General features: G+C 49.0%; 1 protein-coding gene across 1 annotated transcript; it reads left to right on the top strand.

Moving 5' to 3' along the window:
- The first annotated feature begins 1,669 nt into the window (after positions 1-1,669).
- CSF1R (colony stimulating factor 1 receptor) lies at positions 1,670-22,703 on the top strand. The gene is made up of 21 exons (XM_009963014.3): positions 1,670-1,839; positions 6,714-6,959; positions 7,775-8,059; positions 8,610-8,746; positions 9,488-9,647; positions 10,519-10,708; positions 11,786-11,901; positions 12,165-12,282; positions 12,977-13,167; positions 13,749-13,861; positions 15,947-16,073; positions 16,571-16,675; positions 17,000-17,110; positions 17,380-17,542; positions 18,090-18,190; positions 18,336-18,451; positions 19,226-19,348; positions 19,468-19,579; positions 19,872-19,971; positions 20,596-20,701; positions 21,126-22,703. Exons 1-21 carry the CDS (start codon positions 1,791-1,793, stop codon positions 21,255-21,257), a joined length of 2,901 nt encoding a protein of 966 aa, XP_009961316.3. The 5' UTR covers positions 1,670-1,790; the 3' UTR covers positions 21,258-22,703.
- Positions 22,704-23,051: the final 348 nt, after the last annotated feature.

The raw sequence follows: 23,051 nt of genomic DNA, 5'->3' as shown, positions 1-23,051 counted from the left end.
CCCTTTGGCTCAAAAGGAGGAAAGAATAATCAGGCAGACGTCTCCTGCGGCCCAGTCACTCAACAACTCCCCAGCTCTGGGCAGGAGCCCCCCAGTGCACCACACTGCCTATACTTTGTGTTCTTCTTCCTCACATCCTGCCAGGAAAAACTGCTGAGAGGAAATCTTCTCCAGCCAAAAGCTGCCTTTCCTTCTCTCTGGACTCCCTCATGCTCTCCAGCCATCCTTCTGGCCAAAACCAAGAGCTCTCTCAATGTTCCCATGACTCTTAGTCATCTCCAGCACAATCAGCCATGCTCTCATCTCTTGGCCCCAAGACTTTGTCTTGCTGGTACCTTGCTAATTGTCCCCTTTGGAGAAGCCCATTCACCTTCAGTCTGTGGAGCCATGAAGAGCACTCCTCTGCCTGGCACCTTTGCATTGCAAGAGCAGATTCATCAACCACCTCTGTGCAGATGTTTTGGAAAAGCCCATCTCTTTCTGCCCACATTTCACAGCCAGTGTCCATGTCAACTCCCCACTGATGGGGCTGCAGCTGGGTGCAGCTAAGGCAGAGCTCTTCCTCCCCTGTGCTTCCCAGTGCTGTCAGATGGTGGCCATAACTTCCCACCCCAGAGCTGCCATGAACTATCACGAACTTCTGCTGCAGCATGAGGTTATCCAGAGATAGAGCAGAGAGCAAGGGGCACCCTGTGTCTGACATAAGCATCCCTGGGAGAGCTGTTTTGCGTCAAACCTACCCTCACCCCCTGTTTTGGAAGAGGCACAGTCCAGGTGAGGGTTAACAAAGTGCCTAATTACTGCTCCCAGGTGCCTGCCAGGTTGTCAATTAGAGAACAGCTTCAAAAAACCTCCCCACCAACTAGGGAGGGGGGTTGGGCTTTTGGGGAGGATGGTGTCTTTGTTTGAGTTCTGTGCCTGCTTGATGGCAACAGGGTTGCTCTAAGCCTTGGGTTTGGAGGTGCTGGAAGAGGAGGAGAGCCGGGGACAGGGAAGGGTCTGCAGGCTGGCCCCCTAGACATTTCCCTGATGGGGAGGGTGGTGAAGGCTGGCCTGCGGCTGGCTGGCATCAGCCCCGCTTCTGTGCAGTACTAGAGTGGGTCTTGAGGGTGATCCTGTGTGGCCACAGGACCCTTCTTGGTTAAAACAAAACTGTTTGTCATCTTCACAGGCCTCTTCCCACCTGGGAGCTGCCCTGAGGCTGATTCACCTTTGTGGGCCTGTTGTGGGGGAGTCAGCTGTGCTCCTGTGTGGGACCTGAAGTCAACAAGAGCCACTGGGCCTGAGGTAAAGTGGAGTCCCCTGTCATCAGAGCAGGTCCCAGCCTGGATTTTTGTGTCCCTGAGCAAGTGTGCAGCAGACCCTGGAGGTCTGGGTGGCAGTAGCCAGGGCAGGTGGGGATTGTCCTGAGCCCTGGCATGGCACGGTGGCCCCTGTCAGTCTGGGGCTGAACCCCTCTCTGGGGCAGGGTTTATGGCAGGAGGGTGTCCCCAGCAGCAAGGGGGGGACCCTGCAGTGGGGTGCGTGCATGGCACCACCTCTGCCAAGGGGGTTTGTCACCAGTGACGTCTCAAAGTATAGCTTTCTTTTTTTTTTTTCCTCTCCTGTTTCAAAAACAAACAAAAAAAAAAAAAAAAGGGAATTTGTTAACTTGTGGTCGAGTCAGAAAGGAGAAGCTCCTGCTGAGGGAGCGGTGGGGACAGTGCCTACGAGGAGAGGCATCCGCTGCTTGAGAGGATCCTCCAGCTGTGTCCTTGCTCCACACTGGGGGCACCGTGGTCCCTGGGGACATGGGTCCTGCTCTCCTCCTGCTGCTCACTGCAGCCGGTGCCTGGCACGGTAAGTCCACCAGCCCCCCCTAAAGCTCTGCCGTGTCTCCGTGTCGTTCTGGGGCAGTTTTGGGATATGACGAGGGTTTCCTGGGTGTCTGGTGTGAATGCCTCATCCCTCCTCGGGTGAGAAGGAGCAACAGCCTTGCTAGGGATGGGGCAAGGCTGAAGTTGGACTATGGGGCACTTGGCTCCCAGTGGTGGAGGGCAAAGCTGGGCTCCTAATCGTGTCTACCAAAAGTCTGCTGCAGGATGGGATGGCCCCTGCTTCAGGCTGCAGCCCCCGCTGCTGTGGGCAGGTTGAAGGAGCCTCGCTGTAGGTGGGGAGGGGACAATAGAATATGTCTGCTCCCTGGGACATCAGGGAAGAGTCACCAGCTTGGCACTCAGTGTAGACTTGGATGTAGTAGATTTCTGAAGACCATACAGAGCTGGCTGTCACTATAGCTGGAGACCAGTGGTGGAAAGAGTGTGTTGCTAGTTTGTGGTGACTCTGGAGTCCAGCTGTGCATGTAACACAGGAAGAGGCTCAGCAGTGGGGAGATGGGAAAGGGAAACTTCCCACTGTTTGGGTCTGGACAGAGGTTAGGAGGAAGGAGAGGTACAGCAAAAAGTATGTCCTGAGAGAAGCTGTCTCTGAAATAACCCTTTGTCCAAATGGGGTGAGAGCTGGAGATGCTTGGCCTGCAGGTGATTTGGGAAAGTCAGCTGCATAGGCACCTTCCAATGCCTGGTTTGTGTCTGGTTGGAGATGTCTGAGGAGTGCTGTTCTCTGGTGGTGCTGGCATACACAACAGGGCTGTAGAGCCAGGGTGTAATGGAAACAGAACTCAGGCAGCCAAGAAGGGAAAGGTGAATATGTCTGGGTTTTGAGGCTGTGGAGATGGCCAAGAGGCGACAACCCATCAACCTCAAGAAAGAGTCACTAAGCCTGTTTTGAGGTTTGCAACCAAACAGATAGAAACCAGTATTACTAATCCTAAATTTTAAGTTCTGGCAGCCTCTCAGATCTTGTGGGGCACTTCATTTTGCTCTTAAGCATGCTTTGGGACACAGTGAAACTCTGGTGTGAGGTCCCCCCTGGATGGGGGCAATCTGGGGGGAAGCATTCAGCATGTAACGGGGAGGCAGCACATCCCTCTTGACCCACTGCAGTGTTCATATTTTCAGCCCAGGAAATTTGCATCTCTCTCTCTGTTGCACTTCGTGGTGTTTCACTTCAATTCATTTTTTTGACATGCTGAGCAGGCTTTTTCCAGATCTGCTATGCTGGGAACTGTATTGTGAAAGCTGCAGGGTTTTTAATTTCTTATGTTTTTAAGATAATAGGGACTAGGCAGGTTTGATAGAGATTTGTGAGAGATCATAATAATATCTGTCAGGATCTCTCTGAAAGCTCCTTGAGGCACTGGGCAATACAGGTCACCAGCTGTGACATTCTTATCAGGCACTGTCAGCCATGACATGGTGTTAGACACATTTGTCTGAGTACCATCACTGTCAGCACAAAGCTGCAGCATGCTAAGGTTGTCCAAAACAGCCTCAAGCTGGAGTCAGAGCCTGACTTCATTCTCCTACCTCTTGGATTGCAAGTGCATCTTCTGAGAGTATCCAGGGCTGATGTGGTATGACCACTGTGATCAGGGATCTTTCCAGGGGAATATCAGGGGCTCAAATCCCAGATTCAGATCAAGCAAAGATTTAAACCTGATCTGCTTACATCTGTGTTCTTAGCCATCTTGAGAGGTCTTCCTGGGGTTTCTTTTGTTTTCTTCTTGTGGATGAATCTAAACCTCTGAGGTAGAAGCCCCAAGCGGGGATATGTTAAACACAATTTTCCCACCCCCCTGCCCACAGATACAGTAGGTCACTCTAGGGAATGTGTCCTCAGAAACCAAGTTTTCCTTGCCATCATTGAAGTGGGAGCATGGGGAGCTCAGGCCCGGTATGGGTCCCTCCCAGGGCCAGACCTTAGCGTAGTTATCCCCCAGGACCAAGTCAAGGTCCTGATGACTGGCTTCTGTGATAAGGTTCTTCAGTATCTCGGTCTTACCAGCCTTTACTTCTCCTTCTTCACCATTTCCAAACACTCAGCAGAGGAAAGTAATGTTTTGGCTGGCATGGAAGAGGCAGGGACAGAGCCTGCAGCTGTAACTAGAGGTCATGGTTACACAACCCAAATGTGGTAAAACCTTTGGCCAGCAGTTACTGGCAATGCTGAGGAAGCTGCTGGAGAGCAGCAGAGAGACATCCCTGGGCTTCGTGCAAGATTGCACACTGGTCAGCAGGGAGAAAGCCTCCCCCAGCAGCCCTGCTTCCCCATTCTGGAAAAGGACCTGCTGGTCTGACTTATCCCCCAGCACACAAGGAGGAGTGGATGCTTGGCTGGCCTTCACCTGGCATTGTCCTGCATTTAGTGCCTCTGCCCCATGTGTCTTCACCCCACTTAGATGGTGGCTGTGATATTGACAGGGGTCTCCAGTGATAGCCTGAAGGTTGCTGGTGGCTTCTGCACTGTTATACAGATCACCTACCCTGAGCCTTTTCTGGCCATAGCATCTCAGTAGTAACTGGAAGTTGATAACAACAAGGACAGAGTGACACAACTCTTGGTTTTCTTGTCCTCCTACTGTGGCCAAACAAATGACAAATTACAGCGTGGTCGTCCCCTGAGCTAGTTAGAATGCAGCTTTAAGTCAAAGAGCTTGGATCGCCCATTAAATGGTGCTGAAGCCTTGGATGCAGAGGGATAGCTACAGCAGAGAACAGGTGAGGGAAAAGCATCCGGTGATAGAGAATAAAAGCAACAGAAACGCGTCAAGCCCCACTAGAAAACGCAGCTTAGCAAAAAGGGGAGGAATGTTGTACCTCATATGTGGAAAATGTGGCTTTGCAAGGGATTCTGGGATATGTTTTTCTCCACTCTGAGAATAAATGAGGCTTTTCCTCTTTCCACAGAAAGATAAAGGCATCACTAAAAAATCCCAGGGAGATAAAATGTCAAATATTCCATGCTCCAAAGCTCCCTGTCCTCTCCTCCTTCCTGCAGGGCCAGCAAGTTTGATCCAGGCCTTGTTTGGGTTCCCCTGGGCAACTGCATTGTTGTTATGCATCAGTAACACTCCCTGGGGCCTTGAGTCTCGTATTCTTGACCCTTCATTGCACAGAGGGAAGCATCAACCCAAGACTACTGAAATGATGCTCTTTGAGCTCTGATGGACAGGCTCTGGAGTTACAGTCCTGAGCACAGCTGGTAGAACACAACACACATTTGTACCTTGGACATAGTCTTTCTCACCAAATGAGCCGTGAGCAGGGGTGCATGAGGATGGCTGCACGTGGCTTCTGCTGGCTGTGTTACAGGGACAGTGTCCAGGGCAGCACCTGGGAACAGATTTGCTTTAAACTGTCTTTGCATGACCATAAGCAGCCTTCCTCTCCTCCCTGCAACAAGGACTGTAAGATCTGGCCACTAGTCTCCTTTCCCCTGAAGGATATGCAAGTGCAGCTGGGCTAATGGTGCCATTATAGGGTAATTTGCCGTCTCCCACTTCCTGATGAGTTAGGGTTTTTATCTTCATTGGGAAGACAAATCTTTCAACAAAAGAGCTCCTGTGAGTCCAGAGCAGTCTGCTTCAGTTTGAGGCATCACAAGACCGAACTCAACCCTTGTTTCTGCTGCCACCACCCCAGAGGAACACTGCCTGCAGTGACGTCCTCTACAAAGAGCATGGAATTGATAAACTGGGCAGCTACCTTTCTACTTAGTATTATTTGAACCTGACTGTTTATCCCTTTAAGATGTGAGGATTGGTTAGAAACTGGGAAGGAAAGCAGAAGTGGGAGAATAGCCCTGGATGGGGGCTGGAGGGGGATGCAAAGCCCCCCAAGCACAGATAGCCATTTGCAATGTGTTTCCTGTCCTCTCTGAAGGCTTGGCGTGGGGGTGGTGATACCACTTCTTCCCTAGCCCTGCAGCACTGATTCATTTCTCACTTCCCCCCACCCTAAATATAGGTAGTGACTCAAAGAACTCGCTGACACGGCAAAACAGGGAAAAAATATTTCCCTTTGACACTAAGGGCTGGAGTGGGACCCTGGTTCCCCTTTATTCAGCCATCAGAGAAGTTATCTTCAAAGTAGACATGGCATCAGAAATCCAGATAAATTGCAGTGCCAGGGTCAGCGTGTCCTGGTGTGCTGTATGTACAAGTAAAGCTGTGGACTTTCATAAGCCATTTAGCTTTTCTATGCCTCAGTTTCCCACCCCAAATATGAATAATAATGGTGACTCACTTTATAATGTTTTGATGGTATCTGTGAGGAGAATGCACTGTGTGACTCTATGTTAAGGCATAAGTATCTACTGTCCAGCAATCAAAAAGCAGTCTTCCCAAAAGGCATGCACTGGAAAGCTTCTGCAGAGCAGGTCAGGTCTGTTCTAGCTCATCACAGCACCAATGCAACAGAAACAACCCTGTCCACTAGACTTAATCTTCACCAAATGGTGTTATGGGCTAGCAGAGTTCATATAGTAGCTCAATCTCTGCCACAAAAGGAAACTGTTGCAAGAAGAGGCAAAACCTGACAGAAACAGTCTCCAAACTGGCATCAGCTCCAGATTATGGTTTTTCCTGTCCCAGTGCTCTAAATGTTCACATGTGGGGTTTTGTTTCTTCCCTGAAATTCATTCTTTGGAGCATCAGGCCAAATCCATCTGGTGGGATGGAGAATGTCTGGACTGATATGAGCCAAAAAGCCAGTCTGAATCCTAAACTCAGCCTCTTCCTGATGCTGGGCTACTCCATGCTCAGCAGTGTGAACTCCAACAGAACATCTTTAAGGATCATTTTTGCATCTTCACTCTTTCTCTTTCCTTTGTAGGCTCAGCATCCCCAGTGGTCAGCCCTGACCTCCCTGTTCTGGTTGTCAACACGGGTGATCCAGTCATCTTGCACTGCTCAGGAGAGTCCGAAGTTGAATGGAAAAGCCGAAAGGATACATTCAGCAACCACACCAGCAGCATGATCAATATTCCCAAGGCTACTTACAGGGATACAGGCACCTATAAGTGTGCTTATGTCAACAGCAGTGACAAGGGCATTGCCAGTGTGCATCTGTTCGTGCGAGGTAACTACGCTTCCCTCTTCCCACATACGCTGGCAGAATGGCCTCCTTTCAGGGATCATGGCCATGACACAGGTCCTTCCTACAGCTGTGGTGGTGGGTGTGTTTGAGGAGCAGTGCAGGCTCCTAGTGAGGCAGTGGCTCACTCACACCCATTTAAACCCACATAAAATGGGGCCTGTGGCTGAAGCACTGGGGTAGAGTACAGAGCTGCACCTCATGCATATGTGGGAATGGCCTGGATCTCTCCTTCCATCTACCTTAGCTTCCCTTCCTGAAAAAAACAGGGGTGAAAGTCTGTTCGATGTTGTAATGAGCAGTGAGATCTGGAAATCAGAGACCTGTATTGCTAGTACCCCATATAAGGGAGAGAATCACATGAATTGTGTCCTCACAACATGACTTGAACCTCAAATATTCTTTTATTCCAGAAGTAGTTATGCTGTCGTAGCTCCACCACTTGAGTTCACCCCTTCCCTTGTACTGGAGATGCTGTCCTAGACAGGAAAGCTGGAGGTCTGATAAATCAGAATAACACCATGGTGAAAAGTTTAATTAGACATAAGCATATTTCTCAGTCTCTCTTGCCTATATACATTTGCAAGTTGATTTCTGTGCTGTCCTCAAATGTCTTAGCTGAAATTGGGCTTGTCGTGTGAGTTTTTGGAGGCTGAGTCAAGCAGGCGTTGTGCAGGGCTGCCCCAGCATCGAACTCCCACTGGGCAGCAATGCTGGAGACTTGCCTCTGCTGGAATGTGTTTTTCTGCTTCAGTGTGTTTTCTGATCCCATTCTCTGGCTTACCTTGTCTCCTCCACAGATCCGAATAACGTGTGGTACACCCCGTCTTTCCGGATCTTTGTGACTAAAGGTGGTAACGTTGAGCTCCCCTGCCTCATCACAGCCCCTGAGTATGGATCCAGCGTGACTCTGATAATGGAAGATGGTTCTCCTCTCCCACCTGGGACCAACTATACTTTCAGTACTGAGAAAGGAATAACACTATACAATGTGCAAAGCAAGCAGAAGGGCTCTTACCGATGCCAAGCAGTGATAAATGGAAAAATAGAGAAGTCATCAAGATTAAGACTGTTTGTGGAAGAAGGTAAAGGATTGGGGTTGCTTCTGTCCTCAGGGAGACAGCAATAGCTAAGCTGTCCACAGTAGATAGTTAAGGAAAAGCTCCTTGCCAGTGGTAGGAAAGATTTTCTGAACCTTCAATCTTCGAAGGGTATTTAATGGAGGCAAAAGTTCATTTGCTTCTGGCAAACTGGCTCCTTCAGGTGGGTCTCCATGGGTTCAGCAGTGGTCAAATTTTTGCAGGCACTATCACAGAACAGAGAGGAAAAAAGTCCACATATCTCCCTGATGTTCTACAAGTCCTCAGGCCCTGATGCTCAGGACATAATTATGGTAGAAGGTTCCCCTTCCCTTTCAACCCACAGTGCTGACTGCTGTGCTCTCCCCCATCTGTACTGCTTCTCATAGACACATGCACAGAAAGGAGTGATGATCCCTAGGAAAGGAGAAGGCCAGGGGTAAAGAAACTGAAGAGGATGGAAAGGAGAAGGTAGCCAGGCCCTGGGAAGTCTCTAAAGCACATGGGGTCACTGGATCAGCTGATGTTGAATCTTTCCCTGCTTGCCTTTGTGTAGCACTGGAGAAGCCTGTATCAGTGATAATGGAACCTGTAGATCACGTGCGAATTGTGGGCGAACCTTTCGAAGTCACTTGCAAAGTAATTGCTCCTTCCCACAAGTATGACATCAGATGGGTGACAGCAGCAAAGAATGTAAGTTGTGCAGCTTCAAGGACGTATAGGGCTTTCCTGGAAACCAGGAGACATGGGTCTGAGCAGTTCTTACCACCCTAAGTCACCTGCAGCAAAGCCTTGAACTGTCTAACTAAAGCACCTATTCAAACAAGCTGTAGAAATCTGAATATGGCCATCTTTTCCTTGGGATGACAGAGTTGAAAAACACCTGCCTGCTGTCAAGATCTTGCTGCAAGAGAGAAGGGAAGTAGGTTGTTTCAGCTCAGTTAATTGAGCAGGAGTCACAGTACCTACTGATGCAACATTTCTCCACCCAGCCCTGCCAGGGCTTGTAAAGCAGCAAACATGTTCAGAACACATAGTTCCCCAGAGAAAAGATATGGGTGAAGAAAGGGAATGCGTTTCAAAATCCCTGTTGGATTGACTTTTAACTGCTAGATGGTTAGATAAGGTTTGCTAGAAGTCCCTATTATACCGGTTGCTTTTATTAAGGAGTTGAAATAACATACAGGATATGTTTGGACCACGCAGTGTAAGGCCAACTTGCAGTCAGAAGGCTGACAACAGCTATAACCCTGACTGCTGTGGAATATCTGCCCTGAATACCTAGATTTAATATGTCTCTTGGTATCCACACAGATGGCTTTCAGTGACAGGGACGGTAGCCCAGAACAGGAAGGGGTGGGTATGTTTGTAAATATTCAGTTCCATTCTCTGTCCTTCCAAGAAAGTGTCTGATGTTCCCTCTCTGCCTGACAGGTCAAGAGATCTAAAAAGTCCAGCTTTGAAAATGAGAACTACTTCATCAGTGACATCCTGTCCATTCCAGCAGTGACCATGGAAGACAGTGGGAAATACACCTGTATAGCTAACAACTCAGCAGGGTTTAGGAATGCCTCGACAATGCTTCAGGTAGTAGGTGAGTGCTCCCCCAAAAAAACAGGAAGGTCTGGGCTGAATCACACCTAGCCTTGAGTATTTGCCACTTCTGCCTCAATCTTGTTCCCAGTTTTGTTGTTGGAAAGGTCATTCTTGCTTGTGTCTGAAGGCTCACATGAGAACTGTGGAGCTGCTAGGAAAGGAACTGGTGTTCCCTTCACATCTTGAGGGGCAGGAGGATGTTTTTTGGATTCTGGATGGAAAAAAATCAAATATCTTCTCAGCTTCTGTGTGTTTATAAAGAACTTTTAAAAAAGAATGGGGCAAGATTATGCTGAAGACAAGGAAAGACTGGGTGGAAGGAAGGGCAAGACACATGAGCAAAGTATGGATCTTTGTCTCTTCCAGTAGTAGATCCACATAAGAGGATTCGGGTCTATTATAAACTTGTTTGTATCTCAAGATGGAAAATTCAACCTTGCAGCTCATAGGCTAGGGTTTGCTGATGACCCAAAGCCACTGAATGCCATGGCTCAAAGAGGGCTTGGTCTGAGTTGTTGCCAAATGAGGAGCCAGGAGTTTAGCTAAGGGGACTGTCTTCTACGGACAATCAGGAAATACAGTTTTAGCTTCACTACTTATTAGAATACAGCACATAAAACCTCTTTCCCCATGAGACTTCACTAAGATTTTCTCACTGTCCTCAGGCAGTGTAATCCAAGCTTCCATGACAAAGAAGCAATTAAAAAGTACTGCTTTGGCAACATAATCTGTGCAATGCCTCATTCCGTCCTGCAGTCTCTCAGCCAAGGCCGCCCTTTCCAATAATTGTCCATTTATGAAGCTGGTATAAGCTTGTTTCAGGTCTCTGGACATGCTTGCTGATGGTGATGCTCTCCTCCATCCTGCAGAGAGAGGTTATGTGTTCCTGACCCCAGTGCAAGCCACCAGCCAGGAGATTGCTTTGGGAGAGAGTCTGCAGCTGCAGGTCCACATTGAGGCTTACCCAAAACTTCTCCACTGGAACTGGAAGCACACAAACCCATTGAAGAGCTCTAGAGCCAGTGCATTCCAGGTCCAAATGATCTCTGGAAACAACTGGTATGTGCTGTCTCTCTTCTACACTGGCCATGGTGTGATTTCAACAATGCTTTCCTTGTGATACAGGCAGACCCCATGCTGCTGGCTGACAGAAAACTCTCTGGTTTTAGAGGGGAACTGTTCTGCATTTGTCTTGACTTTCCGATATTATTAGCAAACCACAGTGAGCAGGTCTGATCAGATCAAGGAGGACACAACCTCCATCTGATTTGGCAGCCCTCATTTTGTAAAACCTTGTGAAAGTCAGTATCCCGTTTGTGGTCTGGTGGTTCAAGTTCACACTCTCCTTGCAGAAAGAAATTATAGGCATGGATGAACAGTACAAAAAACTGAATTCCCTCACTGCTGTTCAGACCTGCCCCATACTCTGAGGTCTGGACAGTGTCTGTACTGAGTGGCACTGTATGTCCCACAGCAAGAGAAGCCAGAAACATCACTATGTGGATAAGATAATGGAGGGCACAGGTGGTCTGCTCTTCCAAAGCCTACAGCCAACTGAGGCCAAAAGGAGACTGAAAGAAAGAGTATAATTCCATTTGTTGGGGAGTTTTGGCAATTCCCCTTTCATTTTCTTAGAAACCCAAAGTAATCCACAGGAGGAACTGTGCCACTCAGCAAGCATGATGGTTTTAGGGCAAACTCTTTCTTGCACCTGGGTCTGAAAAATGGTCTGGGGCACAGGAGAGTGGGCACTAGGGACCGTGACTTGGTGGGCTAAGAAATGGGAGGAATAACTTATTCTGTTAAAGGCAGGAGGACCAGCATCCTCTAGCCCCTTGAAGGCAATGATTTAGAAGTTAAACTATGCTTTCTGAGCATTTACCCACCTGTAGCCTTTCAGAAGTGCTGTGCACTTGGCAGCAAAAGGCCTTTCCCCTAAGGAAGATCAGAACCTCCCTGCTTCCCCTGAAGAAACAAGTAGCAGACTCCCCTCGAGGGCTGGGATTAGTGCTGGGAAGTGTTCACCCACTCCTGGGCACAGGAAGCAGCTAGATCTCACTGAGCAAAGGCTGTGAGAGTGCTTAAGTTTCCTCAGCACAGCTTTCTTCATGGTGTTTACTCTCTCTGTGTGAGCAGGTATAACAACACGCTTTTCCTGAACCGCCTGCAGGAAGGAGAGGGAGGTCTCTATACATTTTATGCCCACAACAATGAGACCAATGCATCAGTAAACTTCAGTATTTCTGTGAAATGTAAGTGTTTGGCATTGCCTTGTTCTTTCACCCTGCTTGCCCTGGGGCTGCTGTCCAGCTGGCAGCAAGTAGGGTGGGGTACCAGGGTACTTCCAGCCCGACACCCCAGGACACAGAGCCAGACTGCATCTGGGACCCAGCCCAAACCTATGCACCGGGTTCTTGATGTTTTATTGTTGCACACATGGAAAGTAAATCAGAGCACAAGGAATTTGCTTTTCCTCTGGTCATAGCACTCACACTTTATCTGCTTTCCCCAACAGCTCCTCCAAGGGTCTGCAGAATCAAGGTGCCAGCCAATGACTCCATCCTTCAATGCATGGCCATCGGCTACCCTGCCCCACGCATTGAGTGGTACCACTGCCCCATTCACTCTGACAGGTAAATGCCCAGGAGACTGAGCACCTCCAAGGTGTGCATTTGCCCTTGCTATGCTAGTGTTTGCTGAGCAGCACCACATGGGTTTGCTCACAGGCAATCTAGCAAAGCCTGTTCAGTAACAGCAACGGGGATGTTGCCCAGCTAAAAAAAGAGGATCTTGGGGACTGTCTGAGGAGAGGGGACACGTACTATTCCTAAAGTCCTGAGCTTGAAGTGTTCAGCTACCTGTGATTCATATTCTCCTAATGCTTGTCTGAGGAACATGTGGGTCCGTCCTTTGGAGAAGTGCCTCGATATATGTTGCTGTAGAGCTACATCCTGGCTGGTCCTAGTCATCTTTGTGGGACCTTCACAGGCCTGAGGCTCTGCAGAGCACAGGCTTACTGAGCCACAGTGTGATGGGAGGCAACTGCAACTGCCTGGACAGGGGCTGTTGTGTCTCAGTACCAGCCTCATTCAAGGAGGGAACTGCTGCCACAGCTGTAGCCACATATAGAGGCAGTTAAAGCTCTGTCTGTACAAGACTTTGATGTTCAGGGACAGATCTTTTAATTGGGCAGTGAGTAGCATGTCTCACAGAGCTTCAATCCTAATTCCCAGCCTCTCCTCTTTAGTCTGATACAGGCACCAATTCACTTATGAGCAACTGTGCTGCAGAGGAGCACTCATTCTCTCCTGCTTGATGTCTCTGCAGATACAATGAGGACTATAGGTTGCTACTGAACGATTCCAGTCCCCAGGTGGTGAACATGTTGCCCTTCCAAGAGGTGGAGGTGGAGAGTGTTGTCCCATTCCAGGAGCTGGGTGCCAATTTCACCTTCTGCTGTGTAGCCATTAACGGAGGGGGGAATGCTTCTGACATGTTTCACTCACTCACCATCACTAGTAAGATACAAACTGGTATCTTAGCAGAGTGGGGGAGAATTTGGGGGCTTTGGGGGACCCATCTTCCTAGATGTATATCTATATTGTCTTGCAAGAAAGGTAGAATAGATTCCACAAGCCCTCTGTCTTCACAGGAGGTGTGAGGCTTTGGCATTTGGCAGTCCTATGAGCCACATAGGAATTGCTGGCTGGGCATAGCCTGGTGCCAAAGGCCGAGCCACACCATGAACACCTCATAACTGCAAGACTTGGCTCCGGGGCACTGATCAGCCCACTGGATTCTAGGGGTTGCATCTTTTTGTGGAACTGTTCTTGCCACACAGATCTTGGTCCCCAGTCAGTCTGACCTGCACCTGGTGCTGTTTGTGTGAAAATTGGGGCGCACAGGGGGAACCATTGCAGCCTTAAGTTTGTCATCAAGACTTCCCTCAGTTCCCAGAAGCTCATTTGGTTGTCTCTGAGGCCAGTGCTGGGTTGTGTTGCATATAGGAGAAACCTAAGTGAACAGCTGAGCAAAATGCTCCCAGAGATGGGATTGAAAAAGGAGTGTTTTACTCATCCTTGTTTTCTTGCTCTTCCAGGAAATGTCATGGCTCCCCCAAACAAGCTCTTCAGCCCCATTCTCTCCATCTGCATAGGCACATCAGTCCTGCTGCTGCTCCTACTCCTCTTCCTCCTCTACAAGTACAACCAGGTCAGATTCCCTGTTGTTAGCAAGGGCTGCAAGGCCTGCCTAGCTGCAGAGACCACACTGCCTCTGCTGACAGCTACAGGCAGGGAGCATTCAGACTGGAGGTACCAGGCAAGCTGCCTCCCTCACCTCCAATGCCCCCCAACTTCCCCCAGGAGTTTCCTGCTGCAGGGCAAGGCTCATGCACCAAACCCAGTGTGTTAAAATTTCTCCCACCCCGGTCCCTCAGTTTTGTGGCCCAGAGGTCAATGTGGATGTTCCTTGGTGTCAAAGGTGCTCACTCTGTGCTGTCATTTGCAGCTGGTTTTGCTCTGGTCACCATGAATCCACAGCCTGAATTAAGGAGGAAAAAAAAACATGGTTTGCAGCTTGCATCTACTTATTCTCCTCCTTGCTTTATAAAAAGCTATCTTTATGGGGAAACAGGATGATGATAGAAGGCGTTTGCCTCCAGGAAGACTTGGTCACTATTTTTATACAAGAACTTACCCCACTTTCTCTGCAAAACTCATTTTCAGCATTTGGATTCTTTCTCAGTTGTTTCCATAAACTGCACCAATCAATAGCCACCTCTGCTTCATCAGTGGGAGAAAATCTCCTGGTTTTCAACTCTCCCTTTTGGCACTCTCCTTTTGACAGCCCATCAAGGCTGCAAATTTTGCAGAAAAGTTCTGGTGCTGGTTGTCAGAAGATCCAGCAGACCCCTCTTCCAGACAAGCACCTACAGTTTTGCAGGCAGAGATGTCTTTGGCCAGTAATCCAAAGAGAGAGAGAAGGGTGGATTGGTGTGTAATCACAGCTCTGAAGAAATAGCTTTTAGGAAGGCCTTGCAAGCCCAAGAGAAACAAGACATGTTTATAAATAATTTTATCTATCTCAGCCATTGGCTGCTTGAGCCATGGCTGATTGCTGCTGTGCTAGGTGAATCATAGAGCAGAAAGCAGCACTGCTCACCCTCTGGGAGCAGGCAACAACAAATAAACTGAGTGCATGTGGCATTCTTTATGATGGACCTTCACTAGACCTGTGCTCCTCAGAGTATCCTGTCTGGGGCTTTTTCGACAACGTGCATGGGCATGGATGTTCAACTCTCAGGCAAAGGAAAGCACAGCAGTGTGGGGGAGAAAACAAACAGACACTTTGCATCAAAACTGCAGATCTGTTTGCCTCAGTTATGGTCCCTCACGCCTGTGCTAACCCAGGTTTGAGCATCTACTTAAACACTGTGTTTTTCTCTGCAACTACCCAGGGGAAGTGGTGAGGACAATCATTTCAGCGCACACATCCCAGTAGCTGGGACATGAGGTGATTCATCACAGCCATGTCCACTCCATCCATGCTTCCCTGTGCCCTCCTTGATGGACCTGAGATCACTTTTGCCACACTGGGGTGCAGGTCCTCACCTGTCTCACTGTACAGGAGCAAAGGCCATGAACAGTATTCTCATGTCAAGCTATTTCACCGCCTTTCTCTGTATTTGTGCCTCCAGCTTGGCTCCCTAGCACTCTCAACATGAATGACAACACCCAGCACAAGCTGCCAACTGCCTCTGCCCACAGGCTCCAGCACTGCTTCTCTCTGCCTTGCCTGGTTACGTCTGCCATGAGATTCACAGAAAAGAGAAGAAATTCTTACTTCTCTTTCTCCATTTCTTTTTTTTTTTTCCCCTGTAAGGGAAGCAGAGCTGGGCCAGCTCTGCTATTCTGCTGTGCTCAGCAACCCAGGGTACCAAGGAAGGAGACACAGTGGAGACATCTCCCTCTAGCACCAGCTGACAGCCACTGGTCTGGTGGGACATGCTGGCTCTCCCTGCTCTGCCATCCCAAGTGAGGGCAACGGGCTACTTTAAGTGAAAGAGGCAAGAGAGACTCCCTCAGTCATGGGTGACAGCTTGGAAGGACTTTAACAGCAAAGGGACCAGTCTGTCCAGACAAAGCCTCTCAGTCCAGGTTCAGAGCAAGAAATATTTGATGGGCTGAAGTATTAGTTTTCCCTCTATGCCTGCAGGGTGAGAGTTAGAGTGCGTGCTGGGACTGGGAACCCTCAGCACCTGAGAAATAGTGAATAACTGGAGTCTCTTCCTTACAGAAACCCAAGTACCAGGTGCGGTGGAAGATCATTGAGGCCTGTGAAGGAAATAACTACATCTTTATTGATCCCACTCAGCTGCCATACAATGAAAAATGGGAGTTTCCCAGGAATAACCTCCAGTTTGGTAAGACCCCTTCCTTGTTGCTTGCCTGGTGGCATGCAGCTCACCACAGAGCTGAAATGTTTCAAGGGACAGAACCAAAGCAACTGGGCAATATCCATAGCTGCATCCAGACGTTACAGCAACTTCCTAACCAGGTCTTGCTGTCCTCTTCCACAGAGGGTGGCAAATGTTAGGGTACAACCTCCCTCCAGCCCTCCACTGCTCTGAGGAAGGTTGAGAGGATCATGTCCCTCCTCTTGCATCTGGGGTCATTCTTAATGCATGGAGCTGGTGAGCCCATGTTTGGTCATGACCTCTTTCATACCATCTTTGCTCACAGAAGAGTTCTCCTCAGATGTTAACCAGCTCCTAAGGGATGTATCATCTTGTCTGGGCTCAGCAGGAATTCCCACCCACCAGACATCTTCCTTAATGATGCTCTCTGCAGGACAACTGCTCAATATCTTCCTATAAAGCATTTTATAAATCCTTTTTTTTTTTCTTTCTCCCCTCTGCAGGAAAAACTCTTGGAGCAGGTGCCTTTGGAAAAGTGGTAGAAGCCACTGCTTTTGGCCTGGGCAAAGAAGATTCAGTCCTCAAAGTGGCTGTGAAGATGCTAAAGTGTAAGCCCAGAGCAACTTGCAAAGGCTGAAATCCCCCAAGCTCCTTTGGACAGGATGTAGTGTGTGTTCACCATGTGTTGGTGCTCCCAGGCTGCAACATCTACTATTTTAGCTGTTTCTGTGATAAGTACTGCATGTTGGAATCATGCTGCTGTCATTTTTGTGGACACACGTGGCCAGAGACACTGACAGAGGACACAATTTCCTCCCTGAGTGTGCCTCCTCCTCTTCTTCCATATCTCTGTCTACACCTTTTTCTGTCTTCCATCATCTCTTCCTTGTCCCCCCTTCACTCCTTCACACAGCCCTTCTCTTGTCTTGCAGCATCAGCAGACACGGATGAGCAGGAGGCTCTCATGTCTGAGCTGAAGATCATGAGTCACTTGGGACACCATGAGAACATTGTTAACCTTCTGGGAGCATGTACCTATGGAGGTGGGATCCCGCAGCCCTGCTTCCCCCTAGGACCCCTCCCATGGCCTGCTCCTCTGAGGCTCTTATCTCTCCTCAGTCTCGCAATAGAGATAGCTGATGAGCTGGGAAGTCTTTTTTGAGCCTATAACTTTGCAAGGGCCTGTGGGCTGGCTGTTTCCAGACATGCTTATGTGCAATATGGGTTCTGATTCCCCTCCTGGGGAAAGCATTCCTCGTGACAGGTCACAGTAACATCACTTCTTAATGAACCCTTTCTGCCTCTCTCCTAGGCCCAATTCTTGTTATCACTGAGTACTGTCGCTACGGAGATCTGCTGAATTTCCTGCGGAAGAAGGCTGAATCCATAATTATCCAAGATTCTGCCCTGGACACTTCTTTAGACAGCACTGCTGATTACAAAAACATTGACCTAGAGAAGAAATACATCCGCAGGTAAAAGCAGAGCTCAGGTGCTGAGCAATGCAGGGCCTGGGTACTTGCTGGGAGAAGTGTCCAGAGAGCTGTGCTGGGGAGAGATGAAGGCCAAAGGTCTGGGGACCTGCAGAATACCAGGATGTAAAAGCCACTGGGTATGTGTGTGTTTAGACTTGGTTACAGTTCCAAATTTTTCAGTCTTTGACAGATATCCCACAATAAATCCAGGTTTCAATCCAGTCTACCCTCCCACTACCTGGAATCAGACCTTTTTGACTTCCCACACTGTTGGGCATGTGGGTTTTGTAGGAAAAGAGGCTGAGCACTCCCCATCAGCCAAGGGCAGTCCCTTGACAAAAGGGGAGCAGTGCTTGGAGCCCCATACCACAGGGCACCTAGGTCCCCTTCCTGAATCAGCCTCAACGTTGACTTTCCCTTTGCCCTTAAGCCTCTAGCTAAGATACTTCCTGCAGGCAGGGATGTGGTTTCTTCGCAGTGGATGGGGAGAAGGTACTGCTGGAGGGTTGCTAACAGCCTGTGTCCATCTTTGTTGCTTCTGACTCAGTGACAGTGGCTTTTCGAGCCAGGGTTTAGAAACATATGTTGAAATGAGGCCTGTGTCGTCGTCATCATCTTCAGCGTCATCAGATTCTGCACAAGCCAAGGGTGAGTTAAAGGCTCATTTCTGTGTTTTCACGATTTCTTTACGCTGGCTATCCTGTCTGGTTTAGCTCTGGAGAACCATGATACAGCATAGCTTGTATTACTCACCAGGTTTGCAGCAACTCTAAAACTTTGCTTTGAATTTCAGGGAAAAGCTCAGAGGAAGAAGAAACCAGGGAGGACCTCCGTCCCCTCAATCTCTCTGACCTGCTACAGTTCTCCAGCCAGGTGGCCCAGGGCATGGCGTTCCTCGCATCAAAGAACGTGAGTGTCAAGAGGACAACTGCCCCCAGCACCCCAACTGGGAACGGACAATCTAGCTAGCAGACACCAGCCAACCTGTCTATATAAGGCTTGGGATGTTTTTGGCTGGGATGGCCAAGCTCAAGCAAGCTGCTGATGGAAAAGGGGCTCTCTGCTCCACTGATTGGGTTCAGACATGCTGGGCCATGGTGACTGGTGTTCCCTTCAGAGCGTTTGTCTCCCACGGGCTCCAGGAGAGCCATCACAGCAGGACAGTGTTACAAGGGGGGGAACCCAGGACTGTGAATCGTGCTAGTGTCAACATTTTCTCCCCAGCTTTTACATGAGGTCAGGAACTTTGATGTGAAGCTTTCTTGCATTGGCAGCTTCCCTGCTGCCCCAGGGACAAGGAACTGAAAGTGGCCGTTGAGCTGTCTGCCAGAGCTGGCTCATTTAGAGTATCAGAGTAACCGTATGACCGTTTCAGAGATGAGGACAGAGTGTCAACAGCCCCTGGTTCTGAGCCTGCTCTCATGGGGAAGATGATGGCCTCATGAGTGACTAAAGGACATGGCATGAAATGTCACACTGCCTTACCACTGCGAATGAAGCAATTGAAAGAGAGCCCGTACGCCTCGTACGTGACACAGTGCCTCTTACATGGCCTTTTCAAGCATTACATGTATCCCCTTGCTCCTATAAGTGCTGTTTCCATGACAGGTCTGGGCTGTAGGGAATTAGTTGGGACTGCTGGGAGATGTTGGCTGGGTCTCAGTTGCGCTCTCCTCTCCCCAGTGCATCCATCGTGACTTAGCAGCAAGGAATGTGCTCATATCAGATGGACGGGTAGCCAAGATCTGTGACTTCGGCCTGGCCCGTGATATCATGAATGACTCGAACTATGTTGTAAAAGGCAATGTAAGTAATTAAAACAGGGACAAGAGAAGGTATAAGGGTAGGGTGTGGCCGGAGCGTGAAGGACAGAGTGGAGCATAAGCTGCCAGCCTGTCCCAGTCTGAAGGACTCTGCTTTTCCAGGCCCGCCTGCCTGTGAAATGGATGGCGCCAGAGAGCATCTTTGACTGCATTTACACAGTGCAGAGTGATGTGTGGTCTTACGGCATCCTCCTCTGGGAGATCTTCTCCCTCGGTAAGAAAGAAGCAAGCTTTGAAATCTCTTTTGTTTTCCATGGCTTACCGCTACCCTAATGTCTCTGCAGAAAAGTTTCCAAGAAATTACAGTTGACAAAAATCTACATTTTATCAGGGCTGTAAAACACTGTGTTATGCTTCCAGAGGGACCATTAAAAACAGTGGACCCTGCATGATTTGCTCTAACACAGAACTCACTGAGAATAAGCAGCACTGGTGTGGTGATGCTCCAGGTTGGAGTGTCAAAGCCTCGGATCTGAGCGCCACCTCTGCTGCTTTTACTGTCACAGGTAAAAGTCCCTATCCCGGCATGGTGGTGAACAGCAAGTTCTACAGCATGGTGAAGCAGGGATACCAGATGGCCAGGCCTGACTTCGCCCCCTTGGAAATGTGAGTGGATGGCTCGAGATGCACACAGCGGGTGACAGGGTGGCTGGGGCCACTTCACGGCGGGGTGGGCAGGGAGATGGCACAGGGACCTTGGTCAGGTCTGCCTGCAGCTCCCAGGTGTGTCTGTCCTTGAGGTTCAGGTTGGATCCTACCAGGCTGCTCCTTGATCCTGCAGGACAGCAAGACCTGAGGCAGGCAGTTATGACGCTCCATCCAGTATTTCCCCTGTTTATGGAGAGAAAGATGGGAGGGCTCATGTTGTATGTCTACATTCCTGAACTTGGTGGATTTTTCTTTTTTTTTTTTTTTTTTTTATTTCTTTGTTAGCTACTTTTGACTCTAGGACTAAGAGAAGAGAAGCCTGAGTAGGTTACAGGAGGGGAATGAGTTTAAGCTTAAAATACTGGAGGCATAAAGCCCTTTGATAGATTACTCTGCTTCACTTCTGTGCTTACCTTTGCCTGGAGCACTGCACATGCACTGAGCACAGGTTTTATAGACAGGAAGACAAGGGGCTGCTCAGTACTGTGTGCCTGAAACACAAAGTGCTGCAGAGAAGAGCCTGGGGCTGCAAAACTCTCCAGCAGCACCGTGCAACTGCCCTGTCCCTGTTTGGCTCCACAGGTACAGCATCATGCAGGCATGCTGGAGCCTGGAGCCCACCCAGAGACCGACCTTCGACCAGATCGGCTGCTTCATTCAGAAAGAACTGGAGGTGCATAAGGAGCAGGTGAGGACCTTTGGAGAGAAGCGGGGAGACATGCTTTCCCCCTACACAAACATAGCTCCTGGACAACTTTCCTGGTGCTGTCCCTTACCTTGAACTGACTGGAGTTTAGTGTTGGTGAAGTGCAGAGGTACACTCAGATTTCCCCATGCAGAATGGTTAAGCCACTCCTCACCATGACCAAAGGAGGCTGGACAAAGAAATAACAGCTGCTTTGCAGCAAGCCCTGTGGGCAGCACTACCCCTGCCTGTGGTGCAGCTGGACAGAAGCTGCGCTGCCTCCTGACCAGCTGTGCTGCAGCTCCACAGCAGCAGGGATGTGTTGAGTCAGCACCCCTGGCTCCTCACTGTGCAGAAACAGGTTGTAAACCATTGATGGGACTGAAACACACTTGGGGTGGGGTGTTTTTTTGTTTTTGCTTTCAAGGACTACACCAATCTCCCCTCCACTACTGAGGAAGACAGTGGCTGCGATACCTCCGGCTGCTGCGAGGAGTCCTGTGAGCAAGAGGAGAGTGGCCAGCCCCTTCTCAAGAGCAACAACTATCAGTTCTGTTAGCTGGCACCATCGCCTGGGGCAGATCCCTGTCCTCCCAGCTCCACAGAGCACATGGTTCTGCTCTGCCCTAGGACCCAGATGCCTTCTGCTTTGGCTCTCCTCTCTGCTTTCTGAAGTCCAAGTGTTACCAACTCCCTCACTGAAAGGATAACGCTGGAGCAACTCAAAATCAAGCCTTGCCCCGGGTTAACCAAGGTCTTATCTCAAGCGTAGCACAGACTTGTTAGGATGGTAACACGTTCCATCTCTACATGGTACAGAGAGGTCCCTGTCACCTGCCTCCCCACCCCCTGGAGGAAGCTGTGGGGTGTTTGTTATTTGTAGTTTTTTTTAAAAACAGTAGTTGTAGCCAAGTCACCCACATGACTGAAGCCTTATGTTTTATGAGTACATCTTGAACTAGGTCCTGAAGCTGGAACTATTCCATGCACCAGAAGCAGCCCTCTTTCTTGGTGGTCCTGCTCTCTTCCCTTAGTCAGACCCTCCATGTTGCATAGAGAGTTGTTTAGATATAAGTAAAGCCTCTACTTAGCATTAAATATGCATTAACCTCTACATTTCTTCATGCAATCTATCCCTCTGCAGCTCATGCTTCTGCAGGGAGTGTTCTGGGTGAAGTAAGCCAAGGAGCCAACCCCAGGGTTATGTGAACTTGTGCCCCAGGACCAAGGGGCAGTTATTTCTCAGGTAAAATACAGAAGTTAACCAGTGTTCTGCCACAGGAGCACTTACACAACCCCAACCCAGGAAAGAATGGCAGCTTAAAGAGGTCTGGAAATGATCAACATAACACATATCCTACAAAACTTCTGACTTATTAAACATGTAGCAATCACTGCCTTTATCATGGTTACAGATATGCTCTTGTATGTATTTTAATGAGTGTAGTTTTAGTAGTTCAGCTGAGGCAATTATTTTCATAAGCTAGGGCCTAATGCCCTTAAACCTATTTCTCACCTAGCTCTTGTTCAAGGTTACCAATGCCCCAGCCACCCAGTCTAGTGTAGCTATCAGAAGTAGCTAAAGAACCTTCTTAGCTTCACCTGACTTGGTGGGTAAAGGATCAGTATTCCAGGTACAAGCACTGACAGGGCTCAGGCAAACTACAGTATCACAAGTGGCCTTTGTCATACTGTGAGCAACTACCTTGTGGGCCACTTCTGCCTTATTAAACCTGGTTTTACGCTAACACCAAGTGATTCATTCTTTACTAAATAAGAAGCCAATGTATTTCTGTCTGTCAGCATTATAAAGAATAAAATGTTTAACACAATGAGTCTCTTCCAGGACTCCAAGGACTTTTAAGGGGAATGGATCAGAGCCTGGGTGATGCTCTGGCCCATCTTCTCACACCTTCCACCTCTGTTCCAATTCCTTGGTATCAGTTCTCAAAACCATTCAATCTTGTGTAATATAAAAATTTATTAAAAGTAAGGTTGTAAAGCATTTTGCTCTGACTGGCCTGTCTGTAATTGGGAAAAATGAAGTAGTCCCCATGCAGGGGTATAATGGGGGAGTTATTCCAACTGTGCTGCAAGGAGAGCTGACAAGGGTCACTGTTCGTGACTGGCATTGGCAGCAATCAGTGTGGGAAAGGGCAGGGTAGGGGCAGAAGGGCCTGGTGCAGCAGGAGCTCCAGCCCAGAGATGTTACTGTCACCTGTGGCAGCTTCTCTCTGAAAGCTGCCTCAGGAAGTGCCCTGCCCCAGGCAATGCAGAATGAGAGGGGGTAGACCAGAAGGGTCAACCACATGCAGAAGCTGAGCTGTTCCTCTGAGAATACCAGGCTTCTCCC

Source organism: Tyto alba, unplaced genomic scaffold, assembly GCF_018691265.1.
Source record: "Tyto alba isolate M040663 unplaced genomic scaffold, T.alba_DEE_v4.0 Super-Scaffold_17, whole genome shotgun sequence".
Taxonomy (NCBI): Eukaryota; Metazoa; Chordata; class Aves; order Strigiformes; family Tytonidae; genus Tyto; species Tyto alba.
The sequence above is the reverse complement of the archived record's forward strand: the minus strand, read 5'-3'. Positions and strand labels throughout refer to the sequence as shown.